The 14,123-nt window shown below is 30.5% G+C and overlaps 1 protein-coding gene across 1 annotated transcript in view; it reads right to left on the reverse strand.

Moving 5' to 3' along the window:
* LOC106478729 (plexin-A2-like) overlaps positions 1-14,123 on the reverse strand; it is an 86,967-nt gene that overhangs the window by 38,259 nt on the left and 34,585 nt on the right. Inside the window, exons 8-14 of the mRNA XM_013939290.2 lie at positions 13,446-13,539; positions 10,620-10,734; positions 10,214-10,345; positions 7,011-7,118; positions 5,582-5,675; positions 3,020-3,201; positions 425-603 (exon numbers count right to left, since the gene is read on the reverse strand). Of these exons, the coding sequence (XP_013794744.1) occupies positions 425-603; positions 3,020-3,201; positions 5,582-5,675; positions 7,011-7,118; positions 10,214-10,345; positions 10,620-10,734; positions 13,446-13,539 (904 nt within the window). The remainder of the gene's footprint in view (positions 1-424; positions 604-3,019; positions 3,202-5,581; positions 5,676-7,010; positions 7,119-10,213; positions 10,346-10,619; positions 10,735-13,445; positions 13,540-14,123) is intronic.

Raw genomic sequence — 14,123 nt, forward strand, 5'->3', positions numbered from 1 at the left:
ATCATCGATAAGAATGGAGACTATTTCATTTAATAAATGTTTTGTTTTGATATACAAGTTGTTCGGATTTTTTTCATCTAAAAAAAGCGATATTAATTTGTTGACAACCTAATACTTTGTACATAACAGAGGAAACAGTGTGTCACTTACTGCAGATTATGAAATGCAAGTAAAGCAGTATAATGTCTTTCCAGTACATTTCTAGTTAAGTGCCTAAATATATTATACAATATTACTGAACAACACCTTATAGATTTTTCTGCTTTACTTGAAATAGTTGAGGAAAAAGAAACTAAAATTTTTTCTATTATTATCATAACAGCAACAACACTTTTATTAAAGGATTCTTAATCTTTTTGTCTTTTCCACAGAAGATTGAGTGTTCTAGTTTGGTTTAAAAAAATATTTATTCATTTTCACTTACTCTCTTGTTTTGATGTATTTCTCCTTAATAGGCTTGCAAGGGATATCAATACGACCATACTTTTGATCAGTTACTTTTATTGTTACACCACCATCAATATCTCCAAAGATCCTCCCTAGATTGATGCCATGAACAGTGATCTCTGTTCCTCCTTCCAGGGGGCCAGATGTAGGGGAGAACTAAAAACAAAAAGGTAAATTGTTTAGTCCTCTTCAAAAATTTCTGGAAAAAGTTAACATCTCACATAATGTAATCACATCTTCTTGAGCATCTACAACTTAAGTATTCAAAAAGACAGGGATATATATGACACACACACACACACACACTAATGGCATTACAAGCCAATCAGAGAAAGGTAAACTCAACAGATACTCAGAATTATATGGTAGCAACTCTCAGTTGTCCAGTTAAAAATAAGACATTACTTTTGGTAGTTATATCAGAACTTACAGAAGACATACACACATATACTCTTGCTAAGTCCTCTGAGTATTATCTTCTCTGAAACATATCATAATCATGGATTGAAGATGATCAATTTGAAACACACACAATTAAACAAATGACTGGAGGACCATAAACAGGTGTCAAATATCCAAATGATATAGAAAAAGAAAAAGGGGTTTTGATGTTCTAATTTCAGTTTCTTCAGCCATCCCCGCAATACACTGTTGCTAGTGTTAAAGAAAATAGGATTTTACAAATATTGAATAAAAGTCTAAACGGGTTATAATTTCATTGTATAGGTCATTGGGTAGGCCATATTTGAAGTATTATGTCCAGTCTTTGGTGCCTTACCTTTGGAAGGACACTGAATTATTGAAAATGGTTTAAAGTAGGGCTACTAGGATGGTACCTGGGATGGAAAAGTTATACAAGGACAAGTTAAGAACTTTGATTTTCCCTCTTGAAAAAAATGGGTAATAAGGGATTTAAGTGAGGTGTTTAATGGTGAAAATGGTAGAACTAGGGGACACATAAATTTTAGCTAAAACAATTTTATTTCTCTAATAGGGTGGTTGACCTTTGGAATGGGTTTCCTTTAGATGTGTTGGATGCAGTTTAATTTAAAGGAGTTTAAGGGAAGGTTTGATGAATATTTAATAATAAGGGCTGGTTTCTGAGTGTTTTATTTTTATTATAAAGTTTAGTTTAGTGGACTGGACTGGACATCCTAGATAGTACAACAGGTCCCTTGTTGTTCTTAAATTATAAGTATTTATATGTACATTTTGTTTTCAAGATAAAATACACCAGGTTATGTGTAAAGTTCAAAATCAAGACACTGAAAAGACTAATGTTAAATGTATTATAGGAAAAAAAGTATTGCTGTGAATATGAACTATTAGGATTGAGTGTAATCTAGGCTAAACACATGAAGTGCATCTTGTTTTGTCTGATGTCATAACTGTTTCTTAAAGTCATTCAAAATTACCTGTGAACTTATCAGTTACTTATTCTAACAAAATAGCAGCAGCATTCACCACATAAAGCAGTAATAGTACAAGTACCAGATGGTACAACATCTAACAATATTCCACTCTTACCTAATTCTATTGTTACTGATTTTAGGCACCAGTGAATAGTTGTCTTTGAAAATTTATTCATCAATTAAATGAACTTTATATATATATACTCTTAAACTCATATTAAAATACCATACCTCTTTCAACTCAGAATGTGTAAAAATATAATTTTGTTTGTTAGCTGTAATTTTGAGCTCTTTCCTTTCATCAACTCATTAAGCAATTGTTTTTTGAAAATCAGATAACATTAGACGAAAGTTAATAAAAAGTAATTTGATATCTACCTATCTAGCAAGAAGTCTCTCAAAATAAAGGAAAAACTCAACATAAAATACAACTTTTAAGTTAGGAGAAATGTTTCCAAGGTTATTAAAAACATATTTAGACTTGAATGAATACAACCTGATGGAAAAGAAAGCAATAAGACAGGTGAACAATATATACGATATCATATACAAGTAATACAATAAAATTAAATTTAAGTATTGAAAAAAGTACACCAAACCCACTGAATGTTGAAAACTTGAAATGCTAAAGGTTAGTCAAATAACAAAAAATACAGAACAGCATCTGCATAAGTATGATTGAAAGTTAACAAAAATGAAGAAATAACTATCAAGTTTCAGGAGAAAGTGTTAGCTATAAGAATCAAGTGAGTTTAAGGAAAACACAGGTTTACTGGTTGATGATTTCTGAAGTACTTTTTGGAAAAAAATCTTAGATAAAAGGTCAGTCTATCTTAAAATCAGTCCTAATTGGAATGATTTTGAAAGGAAAGGCCTGTAGAAACTTTTCAAATGTAAGAAATATTTGAGAAAAAAAACAAAAAACAACTAAAAATACATTTATGCCTAACTAGGCCAATCAACTTGTAGAACTCTTGGTGAAAAGTAAAACCACTGACTGATTTTCTTGAATGGTTTCAGATATTTCAATGTTTCAAGTTATCAATCTCTATTTTAGTTTTCTATAGACCAAGATCTGTACCAAATTAAACTCAATGTGTAAACTTATTAACTGGTTATAAATCTACTTGCATGTAAAGGAAATTCTGATTTATTCTTACCCTCTTGATTTTAGGATTGGGACAAGTCTGTTTTCTTTCTAACCACATAGTGGCATTCTGCTGACATCGATCGTAAACTTGACAGGATTTAGAAGCCTGACACCAGCCACAACTGTACTTTTCAAGTAGCTCAAGACACATCCCACAATTGTCTGCCATACCTTCACACCGATACACTAATACTGATGAATGATAACAAAGATATGTTAAAATTTCTTCATGGTTGAGAATCAATCTATATAACACCTGTTTATTCCTAAGTTATGGAAAGAGAACATCAAAACTTGAATCAAGTATGCATCATAGCAGCCATAAACCTCAGCCTTTATTTTTCAAGAAAGGAAACTGGCAGGCTCTTTCTATATGACAATCACCCTTAAATGTTTAGAATTCATGCTGTCATATGCTGGGATGAATCAAAAATTAAAGATTTTCCATATGAAGAAAAGTTTAAGGGTGGAACAAGATGATACATAATTCTGTGGGTTTTCTAAAAAAGTGAAAGATCAGGACCCACATCTATGCATACTGAGAAGGTGCTCTAACCACTGCAAGATATTAGATTTTGGTTGATACAAGCCTCTTGTCTTCATTCAATTACTTTGTTTTTTAAAGGAATGTAAAGAATCAAAGATGTGAAAAACAATAGATACTATTAATACACATAGTTCTTGCTGGTTTTAATTATTTAAGTGAATTTTAAGTTTAGCCAATAAAACACAAACTTAACAAATGGATGTTCTTATCTAAATTACCAATAAAACATTTTCAACAATCATCCAGAAAAATTATATAATGGGCAAAAACAATAACTAGTTTCAAGTCCCAATTCTGAAACAATAATAATGAAAATTATAACCATAATTCTTTCTGGTTTAGAAATTCACGTTATTTACATTGCATATTACCATCCCCAAAAAATTCAGACAGAAAAGAGGCGAGTTAAAAGAGATGGTCAGAAAATTTGGTCATTCTCACTGACCTTACCCTTGCTCACTTTATAATTGTTATTAGATTTTCTGAAACTATAGGTCTACTGCCATAAACCAGTAACCATTTTTGCACTAAATTATGCATTGTAACAGATGTTTGTACATTTTCTTAGGAGATTATGTGCTGCAATATCCAATACTCTTGTGAGGATAGATGTAAAACAAAACTTACATGGTGATATTAACACTGAGCAGTTCTATAGTAGTGTCCCTGGTATCATTTACAGAAATGCACTCCTTATGATTCCTCATAGCAAAACATTAGCCATAGTTACACATTCAACTTCTACTTTTTTAAATACCCATACTGTCTTTATCACTACACCTTGCACATGTTTAATACTGATTTATTATCACTGTCAACGTTTCTTTAACTTCATTACAAAAATGTTATACTCTATGTACTAGTTCACAACAATTCACTGTTGATAGTAGCTTTGAAAGTTTTTGCCTTACAAATCTGAACCAAACAAAATTTGTCCTCCAGGCTCTAGTAATTTTTGAAGAAGCCATACTTACCTGGACAAAGTGATCAAGGCATGAATCTTAGGCAACATCTTTATGGTAAGAATTGAAAAGATTGAGCTTTATGAACTTCTCACTAAATGGGCCATAATACTTAGTCACAAGTCCCCAAGAATGGAATTCATCCCATGTTTTCAATGACTTTGAGAAGTACATGACACTTAAGTAACCAAATTCTCAAATACTTGAAGAAAAGTAATTTTTGATGCCTTTGAGAAGCATAAGGAACTTCCACACAACCTAATTCACAAGGACAAAAATATTCTGAGCCCTAAACATGCAAGTTGCTTTCTCAACAAAGAGAATGCAAATGGAGCATTCCACCTCAAAGAAACAGAGCAATCTATATCCAAATAATGTACAGAAAAACATTTTGCATTAAAAATTAACCTGGGGTGCCACTGACATTATTTAATAACAGTGGTTGTACCTTGTCATGCACAGAAAACTCTTGTGATTCATTAATTACTTTGTGCACCATAAGTAGGTTTTAGATCTGAGATAAACAAAATTAAAAACTAACCAATCATTGTTTTTTTTTGTTTTTAAATTAAAGCAGAAGACTTGTTTTAACCTTACACCTAACAACTCTCTAACAGCCAGAAAATACCTTTGTTCCCAATTACTACAACTAGCTTTGAAGTTTTATTGTTTTTACTAGCTTTCTGTTATGAGATTAAAATGATTTTGCACTTTTGTTGTTACATGCACAATATACACCATAAGGAAGAATTGCTTAGTATAATTTGTATTTATATAATCATACAAAAAAATAACACAACTTTACCAACATATCAGTTGGGCCTAAGCCTAATGAAGCTAAAATAATTTAATGTTTTAACATGGCAAAACCCAAAAATATCAAAAATGTGATACATATATATTAACATTATATCTTCATGCATTTTTGGCATCATTAGTAGTACTATGAACAATACATTTTCATGCCCACTTCTTCACAGCAGTGTGACACCAAAGCATTGTTGAACCAATACATCACTTAATATAAGTATATCTGATAATTAGAAACTGTTAGTTATAATACCATGAATATTTTCAGGATTATCTAAAGGTTTGGTTCCCTCCCAGATTACAGCAAATGTGGCTGTGATGTTTGGAGCAGGAGTTCCATACGTGAACTGGAAAATAAAAAAAAATAACACCTTAAAAAATGAGCAACTAATATCTTGAGAAACATAGTAGTTATTGAAAAAAAAAGTCTGATCCAAAATTTTTCTAACTTCACAAAGTTAAATTACTATGACAAAGAATCAATTCATTATAGCATCATATTTGAGGTTCCACTGCTAGCTCAACACCTTTGTCACTCATGAAAATCTCAAACAGATTACACTTGAAGTTAAAGACATCAAGCTGTCCTTCCTGAAAACCAAATACACACAATTATGGGATAGTACAATGTTATGTTAATCCTTTCTAGACTGGTCCTAATACAAACGACTGAACACTGCAGGGGTTTCAGTACCACTTTTGTCATCTAGATATTAGATAAATAACACATCAAATGATTATTCTATCAGTCTGCAACATACTGATTGTAAAGAGTTACTTAGTAGGTATTTCACAATACAGAAGTTTTTCAGCAAGAGGATAAAGAGTGACAAGGCAAGATTGGAACAAGTTTTATAGTGAGCAGATAACAGAAGAATGAACTAATAGTGACAATGCAAGACTGAAATAAGTTAACGAGTGGATACTACAAGAGTGAATTACTAGTGATATGGCAAGACAGGAGTAACTTAGTAAGTTTATATTTTTCTTGTAGCTTTCTGCAGTTCTGCACAAGACCTGTGCAGTTCACAAAGTAGAGCTGCAAAAAAAAAGCACTCTTTAACCACCAGAAGTTTCTATTGATACACTCGTGAATGATCCAATTTTGTGTAAAAAAAATAAAATAAAAAGTTGTAATGTTATTATTTGTGTTTATTACGACTACATCTGGTGATTTAATATGCTAAATTAATACTGTGCCAGATTTCACCTTTTAAAGCAATAAAATAATTCATAATTTGTAAAATTAGTTTTTAATCACAAAATTTTACTGCTGCACTTTGTAAAACATTTAAAACTACTCCCACTGATAGATTTCTCATAGCGATTAGTCCTTAGAGAAAACACTTGTCTGTAGCACTGCAAGAAAGTGTTCTGATGTGTTTATTAGTAGGAAAGTTAACTGACACAGAAAACTGTTCACAGCCCTAAACTAAAAAAAAAGTGAATGTCTCCTCCAAACCTTTTATGTTTTACTTTATGGTTTTCAAACTTTTATGTACACATAATGAAGTATTATTAACAACTAGATCTGAAAGAGTTAGTCAACAATGAGAAAATACTTATCCATCAACAGAAAATGTAATCAGACTTACAAAAAAAACACCACACCTATTATGTTCTTATGCTTAGCAGTATGAAATAACAGAAAAGTACTAGAAGTTATTAGAACATATACTTACATTCATATACTGACAATAAATTATATCTCCTAATAGCTGGGCCTTTACTTGCCTCACTCTTCCTTCAATGTTAAACTGGCAGACAAACCTTGTAGACGGGGTGAATTGCTGAAGAATATAAACAGTTATAAATTCATTTGTGAGTCATAAAAAATATGATCATATGAACAACTGACTGAATCATTCACTGGCATATCAACAATGAAAAGTACATGATCAAGAATTCAGGAGTAACCGTGTAATACTTTACACAATTGTACGATCAAGTATCTTCATAGCAGTTTTAAAAAAATTACTGTGATATCTATCCTCTTATTTGTAAAAACAACTAATCAAGCAAAAAAAAAGAAAAAAAGAAGTTAAAACCAATAAAATTCTTAACATTCCTTATCAAGAAATGTTTCACCAATAACTAACTTACTGGTTTGCCAGTTCTCATGAATGATAGTACAGTTCAAATAAAGTAGTGTCATTATATACTACCTAAGAAACTGGTTTGTAAGTTACTTAAATAAGATTGATAATTACAGTTCACTTGTTTAATCTGATTCGCAACCTAAAATTGTTGTACATGACAACTGATAAGATATACAGAGTTTGAACCAATACTGTGTCTATAATATTCCAACCAGCCTGATGAGCCCTGGGCAAAAGGCCTTGCTGGTGCTGGATACAGAGCTGAGCATAAATTACTCATCATAATATAGATGAGTAATTAGATAATTAGATAAAGTCTACTTTTGATAGCCTTCAATCTTATTTGTTTATGGAGATATAAAACAGAAAGTCAAACCCACTTGTTACATCCTCTATTTCACAAATTGCCAATAATTCTTTCTGATGTTTTATATAATTTATAACCGGAAGAAAGAAAAAGTTTTAATCTATCATATTATGTATTATATTATGTTGTTTTCAGTACAGTGTACTGTCTATTTCGTTTTCAGTCTGAAAGTTTCTCTCTTGGTGTTCAGATCAATAAGCTTATGGAATTAATTTAAGAATTTAATGGATAGTTAGAAACCTAGTTAAAATAATAACACGCATAAAGCAAAAAAAATGTCCTATAACTATTATAATTTGTGTTCTTAGGTGCATTACTGAAGTAAATAAAAAATTATTTATTGTTCTACTACCATTAAGTAGGCTTAAATTTCATCAACAACTGGCAGCAGAAAAACAAAAGGCTATAGGTAGGTACTTGTTTTTCCTATATATTTTTTATTTATTGTTAGAAAAGTAAATAAAATTTAAAAATTAGAAACTTACTAGGTTTGATAAGGTTAGATTAGTTAACATAAAAATTATAAAAATTCTTCAAGAGATATGTTCGTGAGTAGCTCGTGCATTATGTCATTTAATACAGTAACATGAAATGCCAGGATTATTATTTAGATGTGGTTCAAAGGGCAATAAAATAATAAAGTATAAACAGGTACCCTTTAATGTGCATGACAAGGTTTTAGTGTCTTACATTCAAACATTTATTAAACTACTTTTTGTTTATGTTTTACCAATTAGAATAGCATAAAATCTTAGCAAATAATCCATATTTTAATAGTATACAAGTTTTAAGTTCTTAATTCTACAAGGAAATATATTTTTTAAATCCTGAATTTCCACTAGTGTGCCCCAAGTGACACATTGTCTTAGCATGTCATCATCCCTATTTTATCCAGCACCCCTCGAAAATGTAAAATACTCCCTATAAAATCGTTATTGCTGAAACAAATCAATATTTATAGCCTTCAATTTTGTTTGGTTACAGAGCTATCGAATAGAAAATCAGACCCCTCCTGCCACATCCTCTCTTTCACAATTCGTTGATAGTTCTCCCTTACGTTTCATTATATATTACCTATAACCAATAGAAAGTCAAGGTTTTCATCTATCAAATGACGTATTGTATAACATTGTATTCTGAATAGAATATCATCAGTTTTCACTCTCAGTGCAAGATTCATTTCCGTGGGAAAGTTAACGACTAGCTTGGATGAATTTGTAACAGCTCGTCTCATAGTTAGAAAGCCAGGAAAATTTTGAGAGGTAGGTGAATTTGTCTACTTTTTGCATGTTATTAGTCTATATTCTTTGGTGCATTATTTAATCAAAGAAAAGTGCATTACTATAATTACTATAAAAAAAAAATCAGGCTTAACTGTCCTTGACAATCGAAGGCAAGAAAAAGAAGATTTGGGTAAGTATTTGTTTTTCATATTTATTCTTGATTATTATTATTATTAGTACCTAAAATCTAAAAATAAGGACTAGATTGGGTAAAATAAGTAATAATAATAATACAATTAAAATGGTTCATGAGGCATGCACGTGAGCAGCTCATGGGTAATGTAATTCCATAATGTAACGTATGCTGCACATTTCCCCAACTGATTTACAACTTATAATTGAGAGAATAGTAGTTAGACACAGTTCAAAGGGTAATAAAACAATAAAACTTAATTATAAATAGATGTATAATGTTATGAACTTAGAGCTACTTAGGATAAATGATTGTAGTTTCATGTTACAATTTGAAGTCATTCTAGAAAGAAAAGAAGGTTAATTTAGGTTTATTTCGATTTTTTGGGGTGGTTACGAGGTCGGTCGAATTGACCGATCCCGTTTTGAGATAGGGTAGAGAAAATAACAGATAAACTATAAAGTTTTACTCAAAAATAAACGTTTGAAATGCATTTAGGAGGTTTTATGGTTAACACAAAGGACATTTGAGATTTTTGAGTTAAAGAAAAGTATTTTTAATTTTAACATAAAAATTACTTTGCACACAGACTATTCAAAACAAATACTCAATATATTCATGGACAAATCTTAATTTTATTAAAAATACTTCACTAAGAACTATGAACTCTTGTATGTGAAAGACTTGTAATATTGACTGAAAGACTGCCAACTTTTGTGAATGATGACGATAAGAATAAAACAGATAAAAACTTTTTTTATCATACTTTTATTTAAGGTTATATAATAAGATAGAATATGAAATTTGTCTTTTCTGCAATACAATTACAAAGGAACACACACACTAAGTTCTTTGTAAAGAAAGAAAATCTTAATACGTTTGTTGTTTCTGTGCTAAACAAACATCACTTTATTATTTTTTAAGGAAAAGCACCAATAACAAACAATTACATAAATGTGTCTTATTTTTGTATTTCCATGTTTCAACAGAAAACTTTCTTTACCTGAATATTTTCTACTCTAGCATGAATTTTCTTGCTGATTCCCATGGGCACAAGTATCTCTGTGGATCCTCCAGATGTAGTGTTGATCCGTGGACAGAAACCTGGACCAGAGCGGATGCTTGGTCCAATACTCTAAAAGAATATGACAAGTGAGTGTGATAGCTAAACTAATAATTTACTTATAGTATAATTATTAGTTACGTGAAAGGAATGAAAGAAAAATTACCTCAAACAGTAAATATCAGGTAAAACAAAAACATTTAATGCCCACCATATCCTCATATCATTAGAAACAAATTTACGACACTATCCAAAATTTAGATTTCTGACATGAAGCAAAATCTCTGGTTGTTATAAGATGGAATTAAAAGTTTTTAAATGAAGTTGCATATTTCTTGGTACTTACTGCCAATCCAGTCACAAGTATGTCATTACGGCAATTTTCACCAGTATCGTGGGTACACCTGTGACCATCAACACACCAATCACAAGGAAAGCGACTGGAAACACACTGAGTGCACCTAAATAAATTCGAAAAAATATTCTTATGTTAAATGTTTTTTAATGATTCAGCATATCTATTACCATTTTCTTGTAGAACCAATATAAAACACCGTATATGAACTTGTACTCCTATAAAGGCCACATAATGTGTATTGTGTTTATAATGTCCTTTACTCACCACATATAGCCTTGAATTCACCACCAAATTTAACAGATCTGAGATACTGAGTTATTCAACAAATGACCCAGTCCACAAATTTCAATACAAAAACAATACAGTCCACTATCCTAGAGAATTTTTACAAGGCTAACAACTCCTCAAAATGATTCACATGTACACTATAAAACCTTCAACCAGGAATGTCGAGAGCCAGCACGGGGCCCCCTTTCTCTCTCTTTTTTAACATTTTCAAGAATTTATTAAAAAGAAAATCCTAAATTAGGACAGCAACGAGCTCATAAACCAGACAAAATCATAGCAGCAGCCGTTTTTACCTCACAGTATAAGCGTAAAAATGTTAATAAACTAACAACAAATATCTATTAAATCTATAAAGTAATAAATACATATTAATTATTACTCAAATTATTATTTCAGTTGTTCTTAACGTATCAAGTGTCTATATGTAAAGAAAAGCCAAAAACTATGGTTTTTATCATTAAATGAAGATATAGCCTAAAGATGCAGGCTTTACAGCATAACAAGGTTTCATTGGCTTGGAAAAGTATGCTTGGTTGAAACCTATCTACTTTTCTCCTATCAGCAATAATCAGAACTAGTATTATACATTTTGAATTTATAGATTAGTGGCTGATACTATATTCATATACAAAATAATAAGCATCAGTCATAAAGGGCTTCTGGGTAAAACTTTGAATGAAACAAAATTACAGATTTATAAGAAAGTTTATTACCCTTCACAGTTTAATTTTAAACTGAAGAAAATAGCCACAAACTGTACTCTTGAACCCTTACATGCAATAATACTGATAACACCAATGATACAAAAATAGATTAAAACAACTAACTTGAAATTATCACTTATGCTTTAATTTGTTTTCTTGCTTGTCTTTTCAGATGTACATAAATGCTGGAAACTCTCTAACACACAGCAAGATTCTCAGAAAATATATATATATGTTTAAATTGTTAATTTCTTTATATACATATATATAAGAATTAGATTGTTAGGAATACAAACAGGTTCAACAAATCAATTTAACACAAAAATATGTTACCCTATAACCCAAGTGCTTACAAAAAGTGGACCTTTCTTCTTTAGGGACAAACTGCAAATCCATTCCCAGTTTGCCCTTGAAGAAAAAAGGCCCATGTTTCAAAAGTACTTGGGTTAAAGGGTATCATACTTTTGTATAAAAATTAAGAAATAGCTGTAAATGTAAAACTAATAGAAATTTCTATAACTACATGAACTAAAAGCTTCTAAACAATTAAAACATGATTATATATATATTTGTGTAAACATTATGTATATCATGAGAAAATTAGTGGCAAGTATAAACTGAAAGAAGAAAAAAGCATAGGTCTATCATTCTTAGTCCTAGTCTTTGTTATAAACAGTAATGTTTGAAGTGTGTTCTCCCAATGCTATTATGAAATCAACCAACAAATTAAACAGTGCAATTCTAAAAAAGCACTTTAAAAAAGATATATATACACATTCAATATCCAATGTTTATTGCATTAGATAGTTTTACCATACAAAGCACTTTTATGTCATCACACATGGATTTAATCCTCAAATTACGAAGTTGTATGTATTACTGGTAAGGTTCCACATATTGCATCTTATTGAATAATTTTATGTTTCAGACTGTCAAAACACTCAAGCGTAAAGAATTAAAACCAAAATATTAGATGAAATCATTCATTTTCTCTCTCAAACACATAGGAAGCCCCAACAATAATTAGTGGGATTAACTGTAATATTGATGACTTTTTTTTCTTCTTCTTTTTTTTGCATGACTAAAATGTTATCATGAATCCTGTAAACAAGAAAGTCAAGAATCCACAAACAATGTTATATAAATAGTTTAGAAAAATGGGTGACCAATTTTATGGGATATGGATCCCATTAGTAATTATATAGTTAGAAATCTTACATAATAAAAAATACAAAATCAATACAAAAAATTCTGGTGTTTGTGTGAAAATTTCCTCAATCTCAGGAGAGCAAAACATTTTAAAATGTCCCATGCCCTACAAAGACTAATCATAAATTTAAATTAATTCATGAATTTTTTAATATATAATCCAAAGGTACACAGTTCAGCATTTTAGGAAACATTTCCATTCTTTTCATTGTGCTGTAAGGTCAAAGGGTAGTTTTTAGACAAGCTTATCTACATGTAAATCTGTATAAAAACAAATTTAATTCTGTCGTAACCTGTCTGATTCAATTCAGGATCCCCACATAACAGGATCACTTTCATACATTCTCTCAAAGTTAAAGATATTCCAACCAAATGTTGTAGCAAAAAAAGAAACAGAAAAATACAAACGTTACTTAAAAAAATAACAGGAAAGGCAAGACTTTGAAATATCAAGAGGGTATGCAACTTTTGCATCCTCTTATATTTCTACATATTACAAATAATTCCTCACCAAAAAAAGCCAAAGAACTACCAACCATACATACAGTGTGTCAATTTATTATTTTAACTATGGAAATATAAAATGAACAGTAAGTTAAAAAAAATCACTTACGAGGTGTAGGTACTGCAGTCATAAAAAGTAAAGTTTGTAGCTACAAAGTCAGGGCCACCTTTCATTCTTACAGACAGCTTAGCAGTAAAATGATCTGTAAGGAAAATAACATGCAAAAAATTAATTAAATTTTATATATAACACTACATAAAGAACATTGTGAGATTTCATTCTGACACATTAACCTCTTCAACAATGAGTTAACCCACTGAATGCAGGTAGGTCAAGATGCACACATCACAATCATTTAATATTACATTCAAAATTTAATTAAACTACTTCATTATCAATATATTTCAATAACCTTCACATAAAAATATAGTTTATAATTCAAATAATCATATTAAAATCCTCTCTGTATCATGTCACACTTTTCTGTTCCGAATTGGCCATTTTATATATTCTTTCCATCCTTAGTTAAGCTTCTGAATTTGAATACATATTATATACCTATAGTATACATACAGCAAAATCGTAATCTATATTTATAGCTTTAAATAATCTTATTTTACTTAGATATAAACCAGACAGATTCAAAGTTACTATTGCCAAGTCCAGCTCATCCACCTAAGGGAATTATTTTATTGGAGTTTAATAGTTATGCTTTGTGTGTGTGTGTGTGTGTGTGTGTGTGTGTGTGTGTGTGTGTGTGTGTGTGTGTGTGTGTGTGTGTGTGTG

This window comes from Limulus polyphemus, unplaced genomic scaffold (genome assembly GCF_000517525.1).
Source record: "Limulus polyphemus unplaced genomic scaffold, Limulus_polyphemus-2.1.2 Scaffold245, whole genome shotgun sequence".
Lineage (NCBI taxonomy): Eukaryota > Metazoa > Arthropoda > Merostomata > Xiphosura > Limulidae > Limulus > Limulus polyphemus.